General features: G+C 45.0%; 2 protein-coding genes across 4 annotated transcripts in view; both read right to left on the bottom strand.

Moving 5' to 3' along the window:
* Window positions 1–2,601: 2,601 nt before the first annotated feature.
* LOC121542699 (interleukin-6 receptor subunit alpha) lies at window positions 2,602–14,136 on the bottom strand. 3 transcript variants are annotated; one of them, XM_041852191.2, is made up of 11 exons: window positions 13,807–14,136; window positions 13,381–13,492; window positions 7,084–7,938; window positions 6,793–6,916; window positions 6,260–6,438; window positions 5,290–5,450; window positions 4,620–4,764; window positions 4,229–4,269; window positions 4,067–4,121; window positions 3,523–3,628; window positions 2,602–3,037 (listed from the first exon to the last, which is right to left on the bottom strand). In XM_041852191.2, the coding sequence occupies exons 2-11, from the start codon at window positions 13,460–13,462 to the stop codon at window positions 2,782–2,784; spliced, it is 2,004 nt and encodes a 667-aa protein (XP_041708125.1). In that variant the 5' UTR covers window positions 13,463–13,492; window positions 13,807–14,136; the 3' UTR covers window positions 2,602–2,781. The 3 variants fall into 3 exon arrangements, with proteins under 3 accessions (XP_041708125.1, XP_041708126.1, XP_041708127.1); XM_041852192.2 differs by having other exon boundaries at window positions 13,951–14,136; XM_041852193.2 differs by lacking the exon at window positions 13,807–14,136 and having other exon boundaries at window positions 4,067–4,118; window positions 13,381–13,796.
* A 1,281-nt stretch (window positions 14,137–15,417) lies between these two features.
* Window positions 15,418–19,000, bottom strand: part of LOC121542700 (phospholipid-transporting ATPase ID-like) — a 39,436-nt gene continuing 35,853 nt past the window's right edge. Inside the window, exons 28-29 of the mRNA XM_045208522.1 lie at window positions 17,556–18,122; window positions 15,418–17,443 (exon numbers count right to left, since the gene is read on the bottom strand). Coding sequence (XP_045064457.1) covers window positions 17,345–17,443; window positions 17,556–18,122 — 666 coding nt within the window. The 3' untranslated portion in view covers window positions 15,418–17,344. The remainder of the gene's footprint in view (window positions 17,444–17,555; window positions 18,123–19,000) is intronic.

Genomic DNA, 19,000 nt, shown 5'->3' with positions numbered 1-19,000 from the left:
TGCTGAGCACTTGTTGGCTGCTTTTCCTTCACTCTGCGGTCCATCTCATCCCAAACCATCTCCATTGGGTTGAGGTCGGGTGATTGTGGAGACCAGGTCATCTGATGCAGCACTCCATCACTCTCCTTGGTCAAATTGCCCTTACACAGCCTGGAGGTGTGTTTTGGGTCATTGTCCTGTTGAAAAACAAATGATAGTCCCACTAAGCACAAACCAGATGGGATGGCGTATCGCTGTGGTAGCCATGCTGGTTAAGTGTGCCTTGAATTCTAAATAAATCACAGACAGTGTCACCTGCAAAGCACCCCCACACCATCACACCTCCTCCTCCGTGCTTCACGGTGGGAACCACACATGCGTTCACCTACTCTGCGTCTCACAAAGACATGGCGGTTAGAACCCAAAATCTCAAATTTGGACTCATCAGACCAAAGGACAGATTTCCACTGGTCTAATGTCCATTGCTCGTGTTTCTTGGCCCAAGTAAGTCTCTTCTTATTATTGGTGTCCTTTAGTAGTGGTTTCTTTGCAGCAATTCGACCATGAAGGCCTGATTCATGCAGTCTCCTCTGAACAGTTGATGTTGAGAAGTGTCTGTTACTTGAACTCTGTGAAGCATTTATTTGGGCTACAATCTGAGGTGCAGTTAACTGTAATTAATTTATCCTCTGCAGCAGAGGTAACTCTGGGTCTTCCTTTCCTGTGGCGGTCCTCATGAGAGCCAGTTTCGTCATAGCGCTTGAAGGTTTTTGCGACTGCACTTGAAGAAACTTTAAAAGTTCTTGAAATGTTCTGGATTGACTGACCTTCATGTCTTAAAGTAATGATGGACTGTCGTTTCTCTTTGTTTATTTGAGCTGTTGCCATAATATGGACTTGGTATTTTACCAAATAGGGCTATCTTCTGTATACCACCCCTACCTTGTCACAACACAACTGATTGGCTCAAAAGCATTAAGAAGGAAATAAATTCCACAAATTAACTTTTAACAAGGCACACCTGTTTATTGAAATGCATTCCAGGTGACTACCTCATGAAGCTGGTTGAGAGAATGCCAAGAATGTGCAAAGTTGTCATCAAGGCAAAGGGTGACTACTTTGAAGAATCTAAAATCAAAAAAATATGTTGATTTGTTTAACACTTTTTTGGTTACTACATGATTCCATGTGTGTTATTTAATAGTTTTGATGTCTTCACCATAATTCTACAATGTAGAAAATAGTAAAAATAAAGAAAAACCCTTGAATGAGTAGGTGTGTCCAAACTTTAGACTGGTACTAAAAAAAAAAAATGTATACCCCAATATAAGTTTCATAGTTGTTGTGTACTAACCAAATTATACCACAGCTGAGCTCATTTATAGACCACTACCATCACCTGCTGGTCACATATACATTTCCTGCACTACAAATGTGAATATACACTCAGACCAGCATTTTCTAAATATAGTGTCTTTACACAAGTTTGTATTCAAAAATATTTATTTCATTCTGACAAAATTATTTACAAAAATCCAATACTTTTTATAGACACACAACTGAATATTTACATCATTACTCTACTGGCTCATTTTCCCCAATGAGAACAAAATACTGCACACATCCAAATAACAGTAAAATAACAGGGCTTCTCCAGCCTGAACTAGGGGAACTGGGGGCTAGCAGTAAGGCCCTGGGGTAGGGGGTAAGGGGTTTGTTTTAGGGGAACTGGGGGCTAGCAGTAAGGCCCTGGGGTAGGGGGTAAGGGGTTTGTTTTAGGGGAACTGGGGGCTAGCAGTAAGGCCCTGGGGTAGGGGGTAAGGGGGTTTGTTTTAGGGGAACTGGGGGCTAGCAGTAAGGCCCTGGGGTAGGGGTAAGGGGTTTGTTTTAGGGGAACAGGGGGCTAGCAGTAAGGCCCTGGGGTAGGGGGTAAGGGTTTGTTTTAGGGGAACAGGGGGCTAGCAGTAAGGCCCTGGGGTAGGGGGTAAGGGGGTTTGTTTTAGGGGAACTGGGGGCTAGCAGTAAGGCCCTGGGGTAGGGGGTAAGGGGTTTGTTTTAGGGGAACAGGGGGCTAGCAGTAAGGCCCTGGGGTAGGGGGGTAAGGGGGTTTGTTTTAGGGGAACAGGGGGCTAGCAGTAAGGCCCTGGGGTAGGGGGTAAGGGGTTTGTTTTAGGGGAACAGGGGGATAGCAGTAAGGCCCTGGGGTAGGGGGTAAGGGGTTTGTTTTAGTGGAACAGGGGGCTAGCAGTAAGGTCCTGGGGTAGGGGGTAAGGGGTTTGTTTTAGGGGAACAGGGGGCTAGCAGTAAGGCCCTGGGGTAGGGGGTAAGGGGTTTGTTTTAGGGGAACAGGGGGCTAGCAGTAAGGTCCTGGGGTAGGGGGTAAGGGGTTTGTTTTAGGGGAACAGGGGGCTAGCAGTAAGGCCCTGGGGTAGGGGGTAAGGGGGTTTGTTTTAGGGGAACAGGGGGCTAGCAGTAAGGCCCTGGGGTAGGGGGTAAGGGGTTTGTTTTAGGGGAACAGGGGGCTAGCAGTAAGGTCCTGGGGTAGGGGGTAAGGGGTTTGTTTTAGGGGAACAGGGGGCTAGCAGTAAGGCCCTGGGGTAGGGGGTAAGGGGTTTGTTTTAGGGGGAACAGGGGGCTAGCAGTAAGGCCCTGGGGTAGGGGGTAAGGGGTTTGTTTTAGGGGAACAGGGGGCTAGCAGTAAGGCCCTGGGGTAGGGGGTAAGGGGTTTGTTTTAGGGGAACAGGGGGCTAGCAGTAAGGTCCTGGGGTAGGGGGTAAGGGGTTTGTTTTAGGAGCAGGCATATCAGTTGCTCTGGACCAGAAAATAGCTTGTGTTGTTAAAGCGAATAACTTCCTCCTTCTCCTCCTCCTTCTCCTCTTCATCCTCCTCCTTCCTCTCTTCTTCCTGTGGGACAGGTTCCCCATAGATTGGGTGGTCAAAGTTCACAAGGGCATGTCCTTCCTGGGTAGGTGGGGCTGTGACTGGGGGGGAGGGGACAGAAGGAGAGGAGGAGATGGGTCTCAACCTCCACAGTTTAGACATGAACTTCTCCCTGTGTCTGAGAGCGAGAGAGAGAGAGAGAGAGCGAGAGAGAGAGAGAGAGAGAGAGAGAGAGAGAGAGAGGGCGGGCGGGTGGAGGGTGGGAAGAGAGAGAGCGAGAGAGTGAGAGAGAGAGAGAGAGAGAGAGAGAGAGAGAGAGAGAGAGAGAGAGGGGTGGGTGGGTGGAGGGTGGGAAGAGAGTGGGTGTAGGAAAGAGAGAGAGGGAGGGAGGAAAGGCGGAGCAGAGAAAGGGAGCAAGAGAGAGGGGAAAGTATTTAGATAACTTATGTTGTGCTTGTTGTTTCTGTAGATGACAAAATTAACAGCTAGTTAATAAACTAATGGTTAATCATGATAACCATAGACATGTACAGGACAGGGTTTAACATAGTTGGACATATAGATAAAGACAACCAGGATTGTTTAGACTGAATATAGTAGTTATTAGCGTAGTGAGGATGGGAGGATCAGAGTGGAGGTGAAGAACAGAGGGGAGTTGTTTACCTGTAGAGGTAGGCAGAAAGCAGAGTGATTAACAGCAGCACACAGGAACCAACCACCCACAGGACATGAGGCCACACCTCCTCTACATCACCCTGAGACTCAGAGACTGGGAGGGAGAGGGGGAGGGAGGGAGGGAGCGAGAGAGAGGAGAAAGGAGAGGGGGAGGGAGGGAGCGAGAGGGGAAGGGAGGGAGGGAGAGAGTGGGGGTGAAAGGCCATGATATTAATAAACTGTTACACTATTATACTGACGTGTGTGTGTGTGTGTGTGTGTGTGCGTGTGTGTGTGCGTGTGTGCGTGTGTGTGTGTACAATATTTGTGTGAAACTTAAAAGAATGGGTTGAGATGAGTTGGCCCAGGTTCTGTGTTTCCTGAAGCACGTTCAGTTGATGAGGTTATGACATTAGCTTCCTGTTATGACCTTCAGTAAGGTAGGGGGATTTCTGACATTGAAATATCAGACTTAACTCTAACACACACAGACACACACACAAAAACTGTAGCTTCAACCAATCAACATACAGTAGCTCTCTGTCCCACTAACCTATTGTCTCTTCTGTCATACCAGAGCCAGAGTCTGTGTAGTCTGTGTAGTCCTGCTGGAGGGACAGAATCAGACAATGTGAGAAAGAAAGATGAAGTTAAACAGAGAGATGAAACAAAAAGGACAACTGTGAGTGTGTGTGTGTGTGTGTGTGTTTCTTACCATAACAGTAGAAAGATTGCTCAGCACAGTTGGCACAGGGGCTGTAATATAGGACATTCACCATGAACCACACAACTGTTCACACGCACACAGCTAACTGGCAGGAGTGTAGAGGAGTGTGTGTGTGTGTGTGTGTGTGTGTGTATTTGGATAGGCTGGGGTACATCAACAGGATCAGTTGAAGGGCAAGGGAGCTTGACAGGTAAGTTGTAAAGCTCTGTAGAAAGTATATTTTAAGACCAGAGAACATAGCAGAATGGAAGGAAGGGGGGTTGTCATGGCTACCTTTGTCTATGGGCAGGATGGTTCTAGTTAGCCTGGTCCTGGATGATAGTATGGAAGAGTTGAATTAAACACGTACAGATCTTGTGTGTGTGTGTATGTGTGTTACCTGTCCAGGTGTTGGCGTAGACAGGCGTGCTCCATTCACTCCAGTGGCCATCAAACTCTTCCTTAGCTCTGAGTTGGATCAGGTACGGTACTCCTGGCAACGCATCTGTTATAGTGTAGGACCGGGCTGTGGCGGTCCCTTTTATCTACACACACACAAACACCCACACCCACACGCACACCCACACACGCACACCCACACGCACACGCACGCACGCACCCACACACACATGCCCACATGCACGCATACGCACACACACACACACACACACACACATTTGTTTTACTATCCTTATTCACATTCTACATCCTATTTTCCCTAACCCCTAACCCTAAACCTAACCCTAACCTTAACCCCAAACCCCCAACCCTAACTCCTAACCCTAATTCTAACCCAAACCCTAAAGCTAAACCCTCAGCCTAAAATAGCCTTTTTCCTTGTGGAGACCGGCAAAATGTCCCCACTTGAATTGCCCTTGTTTTACTAACCTTGTGAGGACTGGTCATCACAAGGATAGTCAAACCAAAAACACACACACACAGATTACAAAATTGTGTAATGTCTGTTTGTATAGAGAGCCAGAACAGAGCAGGCCAGGTGAACAACATGGGCCATTACACAAACACACAAACACACACATGAACACACGCACGCATGCGAACACACACACCTGTGTTCCGTGTGGCATGGTGTGGTATCTGAGCTCATAGAGCAGCTCGTGGTAGCGGTCTCTCTCTTTCCAGGAGTGAGGGACAGCCCAGCCCACCCTCAGTCTCCTCTCCTGCCCCTCCACACCCCTCACCACCACTGAGCTGGGTGGGTCCGGCTTAACTGGAGGCAGGGAGAGAGGGAGGGAGGGGGGAGAGAGAGAGAGAGAGAGATGAGGGGAGGGGAGGGAGGGGAGGGGAGGGGAGAGGAGGTGAGATAGGGGGAGAAAGAGAGGGGGAGAGTGGGAGAGGAGGAGGAGAATGTTAGTAAGGTGTCTTATTGAATGGTCTGTTATACTTCAGTCAAAGCAACTGCGCAGAAAGACAAACATGCACACAAAACACAAACCTATACTCACACACACACACACACACACACACACACACACACACACACACACACACACACACACACACAAACCTATACTCACATACACACACACACACACACACACATAGGGATGGAGGGAGAATGGGGAGGGAGGGGGTTCAGGAGTCTGAGCGTCTGCTAGATATATATGTATAAAGCCCCTTGAATTGAGAGAGAGAGAGAGAGAGAGAGAGAGAGAGAGAGAGAGAGAGAGAGAGAGAGAGAGAGAGAGAGAGAGAGAGAGAGAGAGAGAGAGAGAGAGAGAGAGAGAGAGAGAGAGAGGGAGGGAGGGAGGGAGGGAGGGAGGGAGAGAGAGAGAGAGAGAGAGAGAGAGAGAGAGAGAGAGAGAGAGAGAGAGAGAGAGAGAGAGAGAGAGAGAGAGAGAGAGAGAGAGAGAGAGAGAGAATGCACTTTATTTTTGGGGATGAGTAATCCCCAAAAGGGTAGGTCTATTCAGTGAAGTACTGTGTTAAAAATCAACAGCTGACTGACTCAAACTACAGCTTTCAAAATAAAGGTCTGATACTCATTAATGTTACTATAACATTCACACACACACTCACCAATGTCTAGAGGTGTGAAGTCTAGGAGAGGGCTGGTGGTGTTGCCAGCATTGTTGGTGACACACAGGTAGGCCAGGTGTGGCTCTCTATTATCTTTCTCTTGGTGACCTATAACACACCAACACCGAGACAGCAGGGGGGAGTAGGAACAGTTGACACGAGATAATGACCCTGAGAGACTGAGAGAGAGAGAGAGAGAGAGAGAGAGAGAGAGAGAGAGAGAGAGAGAGAGAGAGAGAGAGAGAGAGAGAGAGAGAGAGAGAGAGAGTGAGTTAGTGTTCCACCCACACTGCTCTGTCGGAATCATCTGTGTGACAAAGTAAGTAATTTAAGACAAATGAATGAGGAAGATGAGAAAGAAGAGGGTGATGAGGAGGAAGAAGAGGGTGATGAGGGAAGAGGAGGAAAAAGAGGGTGATGAGAAAGAGGATGAAGAAGAGGGTGATGAGGAAGAGGAGGGTGATGAGGAAGAAGATGAAGAAGAGGATGATGAGGAAAAGGAGGAAGAAGGAAAAGAAGATGTGTGCTCTCACCCTTTCCGTAGGAGGAGGTAGCACTGAGGGACAGGAGTCACCGGTTGACTGGCTGTCCAATCACAGCGGATCTTACTGCTGGGTGACCTCTTATAGCAGGACAGTTTAGGCCTCTCTGGAGGAACTGAAAGAAATTTCAGGGGAAAATCCATACTGTTTGTCCGTTGTTCTTATGTGACCATGAATGTCTGCTACTGATACACACGTCACAGAATACATACAGTATGGTTGTCAGCTTCAATGACCAGAGGTGATGAGGTTAGACAGAGAGATGCCATCAGTATGACTCACCTGAAACGCTCACCCTCAGAGAGGAGACCAGTTTGCCCCCGCGGTGGCAGCTGTAGTTCCCAGAGTCACCCACAGCCAGGGAGGACAGGGTCAGAGTGGCGCCTCTCCTCCCCAACACCACCACTCCTCCTCTTTCCTCTCCTCCTCTCAGCAGCCTCCCGTTCAGTCTCCACTGAGACCTCCCTCTCAGCCCCCTCACCATCCTCCCCCCCTCCTCCTTTTCCTCATAGTCATCCTCACCGTCCATCGCAGAGGGCAGCTCAGTGTCAGCCCCTCCCATTCCGCTGTCTCTGGTTGGCTGGAGTGATGCCCCAGTAGGAGGAACCTGTTTCTGTGTAGCTGTATGTCCTGGTTGATTGACAGTGTAAAGACTCAGCCCTGTATCCCTCTGCTCTCCTCCTCCTTTGTACTCCTCCTCTGTTACATTTTCCACATTCTTTCCATTCCCATTGTTAACTTCTCTCACAGTAAGAGGAGTGTGGTCTCCTGCACGAGTGTTCCTGATGACGGTTTTCTCCGTACTGTCTGTCCCGGTATCATCAGGAGTGTCTGTAACGGTAAGGACAATGATGTCCTTTCCGGTAGAAAATGTGTATTTTCCCTTATCACTGCTGTCTTTTATAGCACTGACTGTAGTTCCGTTAGCGCTGGTGTCTGTTGTGGTGCTGACAGTGGTGGTGTGTACTCCAGTGAAGACACTGGTGTATTTTCCATTTCCAGCGGTGGTGGTATAGCTGCTGCTGGTGTGTTCGGCCCTGTTAACCGTCACCTCCAGCCCGTTCACCTCCACCTGCCCACTGCAGCCCAAGACCAGAGCGCTGCCTGGGGACAACACCAGCACCCTGGGAGGGGGGTCTGGAGGGAGAGAGAAAGACAACGTGTCAATACTGTACATGGACACACCCAGGCATGCAGGCACGCATGTACCCTTATACACACACACACACACACACACGTTGAGGGTATAGGTTGTGGTTGACTGGGAAGTACAGATAAACTGAGAGAACACATTGCATAACTGTTCACCAACCCCTCTCTCACTTCCTCTTTCAACACATCCCTTCTTCCTACCTCTTTCCCTTTCTCTAAGTCTCTCTCTCTTCCATCTACTCTCAGTATTTATCTTTTCTCAGCCTGTCTCTTCTTTAACAAACTCTCTTTCTCTCCCAACCTGTCTGTTATTCTGTTTTACACTCCTCCTCCTATCCCTCCCCCTCTGTCTGTTATTCTGTTTTACACTCCTCCTCCTATCCCTCCCCCTCTGTCTGCTGTTATTCTGTTTTACACTCCTCCTCCTATCCCTCCACCCTCTGTCTGTTATTCTGTTTTACACTCCTCCTCCTATCCCTCCCCCTCTGTCTGTTATTCTGTTTTACACTCCTCCTCCTATCCCTCCCCCTCTGTCTGTTATTCTGTTTTACACTCCTCCTCCTATCCCTCCCCCTCTGTCTGTTATTCTGTTTTACACTCCTCCTCCTATCCCTCCCCCTCTGTCTGTTATTCTGTTTTACAATCCTCCTCCTATCCCTCCCCCTCTGTCTGTTATTCTGTTTTACAATCCTCCTCCTATCCCTCCACCCTCTGTCTGTTATTCTGTTTTACAATCCTCCTCCTATCCCTCCACCCTCTGTCTGTTATTCTGTTTTACACTCCTCCTCCTATCCCTCCACCTCTCCCACCAGTAAAGCTCAGTCACAGAGCTACAAAACATCGGTCTAAATGTTTACTGATGAACATTCTTTACTAAAAATAAAAAAAGAATATAACAATCTCTCTGTCGCTGGACCCGATCTCTATAAAGCTGCTGTCACTAGAGTCTGGATATTCTCTATAAAGACCGACAAAAGCCAAACTGATGACCCCAGCTGATCATGTGAAAGAAACCCTGTAGATACATCATTATTTAGGGGTTTTGACAGATCTTTGGCTTGTTTGTTTACCCATGGGTCTGAGTAAACACGATAGGCTCCAGCCTTGACCATGTTGGCCTAATGCCAATACTGTTCCCAGGACCCTGGACTTTCGTATTTATAGTCTCATGTTTAGAATGTAATATCAATTTTTTTCATTTACAAGTGATATACAGTGCATTCTGAAAATAATCAGACCCCTTCACTTTTTCCACATTTTGTTACATTACAGCCTCATCAATCTACACACAATACCCCATAATGACAAAGCAAATTTGCTAATGTATTCCAAAAAAAAAACTGAAATATGACATTTACATAAGTATTCAGACCCTTTACGCAGTCCTTTGTTGAAGCACCTTTGGCAGCGATTACAACCGAGAGTCTTCTTGTATTTGGGGAGTTTCTCCCATTCTTCTCTGCAGATCCTCTCAAGCTCTGTCAGGTTGGATGCACAGCTATTTTCAAGTCTCTCCAGAGATGTTCGATCGGGTTCAAGTCCGGGCTCTGGCTGGGCCACTCAAGGTCATTCAGAGACTTGTCCCGAAGCCACTCCTGCGTTGTCTTGGCTGTGTGCTTAGGGTCATTGTCCTGTTGGAAGGTGAACCTTCGCCCCAGTCTGAGGTCAAATCAAATCAAATTTGATTTGTCACATGCGCCGAATACAACAGGTGTAGACCTTACAGTGAAATGCTTACTTACAAGCCCTTAACCAACAATGCAGTTGTAAGAAAGAATACCTAAAAAAAACAAGAAATAAAAGTAACAAATAATTAAAGCGCAGCAGTAAAATAACAATAGCGAGGCTATATACAGGGGGTAACGGTACCGAGTCAATGTACGGGGGCACAGGTTAGTCGAGGTAATTTAGGTAATATGTACAGTGGGGGAAAAAAGTATTTAGTCAGCCACCAATTGTGCAAGTTCTCCCACTTAAAAAGATGAGAGAGGCGTGTAATTTTCATCATAGGTACACGTCAACTATGACAGACAAATTGAGAAAGAAAAATCCAGAAAATCACATTGTAGGATTTTTTATGAATTTATTTGCAAATTATGGTGGAAAATAAGTATTTGGTCACCTACAAACAAGCAAGATTTCTGGCTCTCACAGACCTGTAACTTCTTCTTTAAGAGGCTCCTCTGTCCTCCACTCGTTACCTGTATTAATGGCACCTGTTTGAACTTGTTATCAGTATAAAAGACACCTGTCCACAACCTCAAACAGTCACACTCCAAACTCCACTATGGCCAAGACCAAAGAGCTGTCAAAGGACACCAGAAACAAAATTGTAGACCTGCACCAGGCTGGGAAGACTGAATCTGCAATAGGTAAGCAGCTTGGTTTGAAGAAATCAACTGTGGGAGCAATTATTAGGAAATGGAAGACATACAAGACCACTGATAATCTCCCTCAATCTGGGGCTCCACGCAAGATCTCACCCCGTGGGGTCAAAATGATCACAAGAACGGTGAGCAAAAATCCCAGAACCACACGGGGGGACCTAGTGAATGACCTGCAGAGAGCTGGGACCAAAGTAACAAAGCCTACCATCAGTAACACACTACGCCGCCAGGGACTCAAATCCTGCAGTACAAGACGTGTCCCGCTGCTTAAGCCAGTACATGTCCAGGCCCGTCTGAAGTTTGCTAGAGTGCATTTGGAGGATTGGGAGAATGTCATATGGTCAGATGAAACCAAAATATAACTTTTTGGTAAAAACTCAACTCGTCGTGTTTGGAGGACAAAGAATCCTGAGTTGCATCCAAAGAACACCATACCTACTGTGAAGCATGGGGGTGGAAACATCATGCTTTGGGGCTGTTTTTCTGCAAAGGGACCAGGACGACTGATCCGTGTAAAGGAAAGAATGAATGGGGCCATGTATCGTGAGATTTTGAGTGAAAACCTCCTTCCATCAGCAAGGGCATTGAAGATGAAACATGGCTGGGTCTTTCAGCATGACAATGATCCCAAACACACCGCCCGGGCAACGAAGGAGTGGCTTCGTAAGAAGCATTTCAAGGTCCTGGAGTGGCCTAGCCAGTCTCCAGATCTCAACCCCATAGAAAATCTTTGGAGGGAGTTGAAAGTCCGTGTTGCCCAGCGACAGCCCCAAAACATAGAGGAATTGGCCAAAATACCAGCAACAGTGTGTGAAAACCTTGTGAAGACTTACAGAAAACGTTTGACCTGTGTCATTGCCAACAAAGGGTATATAACAAAGTATTGAGAAACTTTTGTTATTGACCAAATACTTATTTTCCACCATAATTTGCAAATAAATTCATAAAAAATCCTACAATGTGATTTTCTGGATTTTTTTCTCTCCATTTTGTCTGTCATAGTTGACGTGTACCTATGATGAAAATTACAGGCCTCTCTCATCTTTTTAAGTGGGAGAACTTGCACAATTGGTGGCTGACTAAATACTTTTTTTCCCCACTGTACGTAGGTAGAGTTATTAAAGAGGATCTGAGGACCCATGCCAAATCTTTTCAGTCTCCTTAGAGGTTTTGTCGTGCCCTCTTCACGATTGTCTTGGTGTGCTTGAACCATGTTAGTTTGTTGGTGATATGGACACCAAGGAACTTGAAGCTCTCAACCTGCTCCACTACAGCCCCTCGATGAGAATGGGGGCGTCCTGTAGTCCACAATCATCTCCTTTGTCTTGATCACGTTGGGGGAGAGGTTGTTGTCCTGGCACCACACGGCCAGGTCTCTGACCTCCTCCCTATAGGCTGTCTCGTCATTGTCGGTGATCAGGGCCACCACTGTTGTTTCATCGGCAAACGTAATGATGGTGTTGGAGTCGTGCCTGGCCATGCAGTCATGAGTGAACAGGGAGTACAGGACATTGTTCTTAGGTGGGGCTAGTTACCCCCTAGTACCCTATCTCTGTGAAATGTCAACAGAGCACTGAGCTTACCAAAAACGTTTTATTTTCAAAGCCTTTTACATTTAATTCAGTTCATGTCATGTTAATTTAGCTTTTTGCGACCCGCGGAAACAACTTTGCAGATGACCACCACAACATGTAAAATCCTCATTAGTCGCTATGAGAAAACAGCACCGCTCTGTCAAGAAAGTTCTGTATTTATGTTACGAAATCCGACTTTTTGGATATAATGCTAATGATACACTATCAGTGGTGGGAAAAGTACCCAATGGTCATACTTGAGTAAAAGTAAAGATACCTTAATAGAAAATGACTCAAGTAAAAGTGAAAGTCACCCAGAAAAATACTACTTGAGTAAAAGTCTAAAATTATTGGGTTTTAAATATACTTAAGTATCAAAAGTAAATGGAATTGTTAAATGTACTTAAGTATCAAAAGTAAAAGTAAAAGTATAAATCATTTCAAATTCCTTATATTAGGCAAACCAGATGGCAAAATTGTATTTTAATTTTGTTAAATTTACGGATAGCCAGGGGCACACTCCAACACTCAGACATAATTTACTCAGACATAATTTTCAAATGAAGCATTTGTGTTTAGTGAATATACCGGATCAGAGGCAGTAGGGATGACCAGGGATGTTATCTTGATAAGTGTGTGAATTGGACAATTTTCCTGTCAACGAGTACTTTTGGGTGTCAGGGAAAATGTATGTAGTAAAAAGTACATTATTTTATTTTGGAATGTAGTGCAGTAAAAGTAAAAGTTGGCAAAAATATAAATAGTAAAGTAAAGTACAGATACCAAAAAAACCTTCTTAAGTAATACTTTAAAGTATTTTTACTTAAGTACTTTACACCACTGTACACAATATATACAGAAGTATGTGGACACCCTTTCAAATTAGTGGATTCAGCTAATTCAGCCACACCCATTGCTGACAGGTGTATAAAATCGAGCACACCGCCATGCAATCTCCATAGACAAACATTATCAGTAGAATGGCCTTACTGAAGAGCTCAGTGACTTTCAACGTGGCACGGTCATAGGATTCCGCCTTTCCAACAAGTCAGTTCGTCAAATTTCTGCCCTGCTAGAGCTGCCCTGGTCAACTGTAAGTGCTGTTATTGTGAAGTGAAAACCCCTTTTCCATCGGTTTATCCAGAAATAAAAGCCTTTACTTATGCCAACATTTTAAGATGGAAAATAAAATAAAAATGCATCTATGCCTTCATTTCCCCCCCCCAAAAAAAACTCTTAGCTTTCATTTGACACCCAATCTGATATGCTCCTATGAACTTCATTGGGACTTTTCGATGGAAATGCCCCTTGGTAACATTTATTTTATAACATAAGGAAAGTGACATTTCATCACCAAAGCGCGTTTTCACCCGCTCTGGGCAGAAAATAAAAGAATTAGCCTACAAGCATGAAACAAAATCTATTAAATATTTGATTGATATAATCCAATAATAAAATAAGCCTACCTCTCCGTGGACAGGTCCCGTCCAGAAAGCAGTGGACTGGCAGCGCAGACAGGAGAAGCGTCAGCCTGATCCACGATGGCATCTTTACGCTTCTTTAATACGAGTCATCTCTCTGTGTCGGTAAATCCAATCACACCATATCAGTAGAGTAGATTATAAAACTGCTCCCTTTGAGACATAATTTAACACTCATTTGAAACGCAGACAACAACAACAAAAAAAGTACAGGCTCTCCAAGCTAACTCTCCGCTGGACTGAGTCTGGACTGCCGTTATGAGCAGCTGTTGATTTACATAACTCCAATAGATCAGATCAACTTCTGTGTTTTAATAAAATAACAGAAGCGGAAGACATCACCAGGGGCATATTCAGTACGCCAAATGTGTTGCAGAAACGTTGCAAACGACGAAATGGGGAGGGACCTACCTGAATTTGCCCTAATAGCCTAATTACTCCCCAGGCACCAGCTAAATGGACCATTCTCTTTCATTCCTTCCCAAAGTAATATTCCCGCTTTAGCGGAGAGTGCATTCACGGTAAACGCTGCATGTCGGCTCAATCGGAAATTACCTTTACATTTTTATCCCGCAATCTGTAACGATTCAGCGATACATATTGAATAGCGCCCTAAATCTCAGTTTGTTCTTCTCAGACAACATGAACTCTCAGAAATGTGACATTGCGAAAGTACAGATAGTGTCGTGTCCCTGTGTCAAACTCCTTTCCAGATAAAACTGTCCATGTTTGAAGGGCGAAAGACAAGAGGCACTTTTTCATACACTGGGAAGAGTATGTGCCAAAACAAACACTAGGCTTACGCAGTAAGAGAGAGTCTGAGCAAATATTTTGTTGTAATCTTCACATGTCCTAATGACATATGGTCAGTAATAATAATCTGCTTCTCTGAAGGCCACGTCCGCCTTGTTTTGCTCTTTTGGTTACGGTTGTGGTTAAGAACATTGAGACAAATGCCTGTAAAAAGTGCTATATAAATCAATTAGATTGATTGTTTTCCTTATTATAAACATTATTCCCCTTACAGTCACACTACAAATGAAATCATATTTTGTCAACTGTTATAATTATATTTCAGTTGACACTGAAACTTCCTCTTTGGAGTGACAAAGACTTGAGAAACTGTCTTAACTTTAACGTTCTCACTGAAATCCAACGTCAACCTACTGTATCTATCTATAACACCATCTATCTATAACACCAGTGCTTGAAGTGGACTGAAATAGGTGACAGTACTTATTTTGGGTGCCGCTACTGTTTATAATTAGGTGCCACTGGCAGAATGCCACAATATTTTAAAGCAAAATTCTGTAAGAGGTGCCAAAACTCAAGCAGTAATTCATTTGAGGTGCGAAACTCAGTACTAGTGTGTTCTGGCCCAATTCAAGCACTTTATAACACTGACCAACACAATCTCACACTCAATTCGTGCAAATATGTACAAAAAGTATTTCAGCAGATTTCGTGCATTTTTGTGTGGCTTAATTCGTGTGAAAAGACACATTTTTGTGCGACTTAATTCATAGGAAAATAAATTTTTGAGGGTCAAACTTCGGAACAATATTTTGAGTTACTAGAGCAAAAAAAATAGTGTATTTTCACACAAATTAAGCCACACAAAAAGCACAAAATCTGCTGAAATACTTGATGTATATATTTGCCCAAATTGAGTGTGAGATTGTGTTGCACTGATTTACAGGTGGAGGTTTGCGCCCTGTACAGCAGGGAGAGACAGGTCCTGCAGAGACACAGTGTGCTGGTTTCACCCTATGATTTTTCTAACCAGAGGCGGTATGCTGTAGAACAGTGGTATTCAAACCTTTTCAGCGGGGACCCAATTTTTTCCACCACATTTTCTGGAGAACCCATTTTTTTTCACAATCATTTCTCGCCACCCTACCCCACCCCATATCTAATAACATAACCTTAAAATCTGTAAATTCCGATTTTTACATAAACAAATAACCTTCAATTCATTACATTTTCATCTCTTATCAAAATGAAAATAAATCAATAAATACATTTACTCAATAACATTTTATTTTTCAAATGATCTTTCTCCAAAACGTTTTTATATTGTCCCATACAATAATCTGTACTGTTTTGTTCCAAAAAAATATATACTTTTTTTTTTTTTTTTTTTTTTGCTGTGACCCAACAGCAGTTCACTCGAGACCCGGACTTTGAATACCACTGCTGTAGAGTATAACAGCTGTCTCACCTGGTTTCACCCTATATCTTTCTAACCAGAAGCTGTATGCTGTAGAGTACAACAGTGAAACCATCATTACAGTGGCCCTAGAGGACTGGATTTGTTCCCCCCTGCTCTATAGAAAGAATACGTTACATGATGACATACCTAGTAGAGGGACGAATTGGGTTGATCATCATTACTCTGGATTTATTAAGGCTTAATAATAATATCCCCAGATCCCTCCCTCCCAAGCCTCCATTCATTAACACATTCTCCTGTTCCTAGACCAGATCAGTCTCTAGGTAACTACAGGTTACTGTGTGACTGTATAAGCCTATATTAGCACACTTTTCCCACACACTCAGTCCTCCCCAAAGTAACATGGAGGCCATAGAGGCCTTATTGTCCATTGTCTCTCACAACGCCTCAGAGTCAGTCCGTCCCAAAGCAACATAGAGGTCCAGGTTTCTGTCAGAAGTCCATCTCCTCTCTCTTAAGAGTCTGAGATATAACTGTAGTTCTGTCTGTGGGCCCAGCAGCAGGTCACCAATATGGTGCAGTGGAGGAGGATGAAGAACATGATGAAGAGAGTCTTGCTGTGTCCTGTAAGGTTAAAATGGCGTTCTCACTGAGAACTATAGTGAACACAGAAACTCTGCCCATTAACTTATGACGACATATACTACAACATTCTAGCATCCTGCATTCTTCACAGTCATTGGTTGGCTGACTGAACCCCTCAGTCTCCTGCCAAGTTATTGGCTGATTCTCTCATCGTCCTGAAACAACAGACGGACTATGTATGTGAATATTTCAGTCAGACAGACAGACAGATAGAGAATGCACATTAGTATGTACCCATAAGAGTGTAGGATCGTGCAGACCAAAAGGTAAATACTGTCTGGTTTGACTAAGTCTTTGGGCATGGTGACACAGCAATATGTAATCATGAATACAAAGACCATGACCACTGATAAGGTTCTAGAGACATTCCTCATACAGAAATACTGCACAGGTTAGAGGGACATCTCTACACTACTCCATCGGTTTACACAGCATTGGTTTACACTGTGTGATACATTTTTAGTGAAGGTAGATAGCATAACTTGCCCTATTTAAGAGATGTTTTATATGATTGGTTAACAGCTGGATACATACAGGTTTATTGGAGAACCATGTCTAACAACAGATGACAACAGCTGATCATAAAAACCTCTCATTCTGCTATTTCATCTCAATTCACCAGTAACCTTTTTGATTATCATATACTGTACTGCACTTGATTATCACATTAACCTCTCTTCTGTCATAAAGACTCAATTCAATACTTTGTTTTGAACCCATCTGATATCATGTTATGACATATGATCTATTTTATAAATAGTATAGTCATGTCTGAACCACAGTGGTGCTGTTGGAGTTTGGTTTCTCTCCAGGTCCCTGTGGGACCAAGGTCTTTAGCAGATGGTTACATCATTTGCATGAAGAAGTGCTTCTTTCAGTCTGCCTCATTAGTTGAGAAAGACAGAGAAGTTGGTTCTCTTCCTAACCCAGGGCGAGTTCCATTCCAAACATTCCAAGTTCAGTATTCCAAACATTCCAAGTTCAGTATTCCAAACATTCCAAGTTCAGTATTCCAAATATTCCAAGTTCAGTATTCTTCAAGTATTCCAAGAAAATCCAGTGGAATATGACAGCCGTCCGTCCGTCCTTCTGCCTTCTTCTTTCTATCATCTGTCCATCTGTCTGTCCGTCTCACACGGCATGATTGGTTTCCTTGGGAACGGGGGGAGGTCCCGGGCTGCTGGTTCCGCTGATGCGAGCGGCGGCACCCCTCCAACCAAACAGAGCATCCTACAGGACAGGTGGAAGAGACGGTTACTGATGTGTGTGTTAGGTTGTGTGTGTGTGTGTGTTAGGTTGTGTGTGTGTGAGAAACAGATTAAAGAAGATGACAGTATCTCACCTGTACAGCTCCCAGACTAAGGTTCCAGCCACCAACCGAGTCTCCCCCAGGACTCCTCACCGAGGTGGGGGTGAGAGAGTCGGCAGAGGGGACCTGGGCTGGAGCTAACGCTGGAGGTGTGTTTGTGGAAGGGACACCAGCCGGCTGTGGGAGTATGACAGGCGGCATGTGTGTTCCCTCCTCCAGGGGCGTATCCTGCGACCCCCCCAGGAGCGAGGATGAATTCGACAAGGGGGGAGCCGATCCCGACACATAGCTAGGTGCCGGGCTGCTCTCTCCCGAGGCGCTCTGCGGGGGGTGTGTGTTTGAGTGTTTCTTCTTGCGCAGGGTGTCTATCCAGCTGGAGCTGTGTCTGGAGGCGAAGTTGGCCAAGGCCAGGGAGGACAGTCTCATGTTCTTCCCAGAGGTGATGAGCTCCCCAAAGCCCTCCTGGTGGGCAAAGGCATAACCCGACCTCCTGGACCCGCCCCTCGCCCCCAGACGACCCTCAGGCACGCCCCTGACTCCTCCCATGCATCGACCCGCCGGCTTCCTCGTCTTCTGACGCACCAGCTGGGTGTAACGCACCTGGAGGGGGGAGAGGGGTGATGAGGAGGGAGGAGGGAGGTAGAGGGGGAGGGAGAGGGTAGCGAGGACAGAGAGGAGTGTTATTTCTTAGTATAAGGTGAAATTTAGGGTTTAATACCAGTGACCTTTAGGGTTTAATATCAGTGACCTTTAGGGTTTAATACCAGTGACCTTTAGGGTTTAATACCGGTGACCTTTAGGGTTTAATACCAGTGACCTTTAGGGTTTAATACCGGTGACCTTTAGGGTTTAATACCGGTGACCTTTAGGGTTTAATACCAGTGACCTTTAGGGTTTAATACCAGTGACCTTTAGGGTTTAATACCAGTGACCTTTAGGGTTTAATACCAGTGACCTTTAGGGTTTAATACCGGTGACCTTTAGGGTTTAATACCGGTGACCTTTAGGGTTTAATACCAGTGACCTTTAGGGTTTAATACCAGTGACCTTTAGAGTTTAATACCAGTGACCTTTAGGGTTTAATACCAGTGACCTTTAGGGTTTAATACCAGTGACCTTTAGGGTTTAATACCAGTGACCTTTAGGGTTTAATACCAGTGACCTTTAGGGTTTAATACCAGTGACCTTTAGGGTTTAATACCAGTGACCTTTAGGGTTTAATACCGGTGACCTTTAGGGTTTAATACCAGTGACCTTTAGGGTTTAATACCAGTGACCTTTAGGGTTTAATACCAGTGACCTTTAGGGTTTAATACCGGTGACCTTTAGGGTTTAATACCGGTGACCTTTAGGGTTTAATACCGGTGACCGGTATCCCAGGACTTCCCGTCCAAGCTCCTTCCTGTTTTACGAGAAAAATATTGATGGGTCCTGTGGACCAATAATATAAAAATGTTATGCGCACTAATGGAAAAATA

This window comes from Coregonus clupeaformis, chromosome 28, assembly GCF_020615455.1.
Source record: "Coregonus clupeaformis isolate EN_2021a chromosome 28, ASM2061545v1, whole genome shotgun sequence".
NCBI lineage: Eukaryota > Metazoa > Chordata > Actinopteri > Salmoniformes > Salmonidae > Coregonus > Coregonus clupeaformis.
The sequence above is the reverse complement of the archived record's forward strand: the minus strand, read 5'-3'. Positions and strand labels throughout refer to the sequence as shown.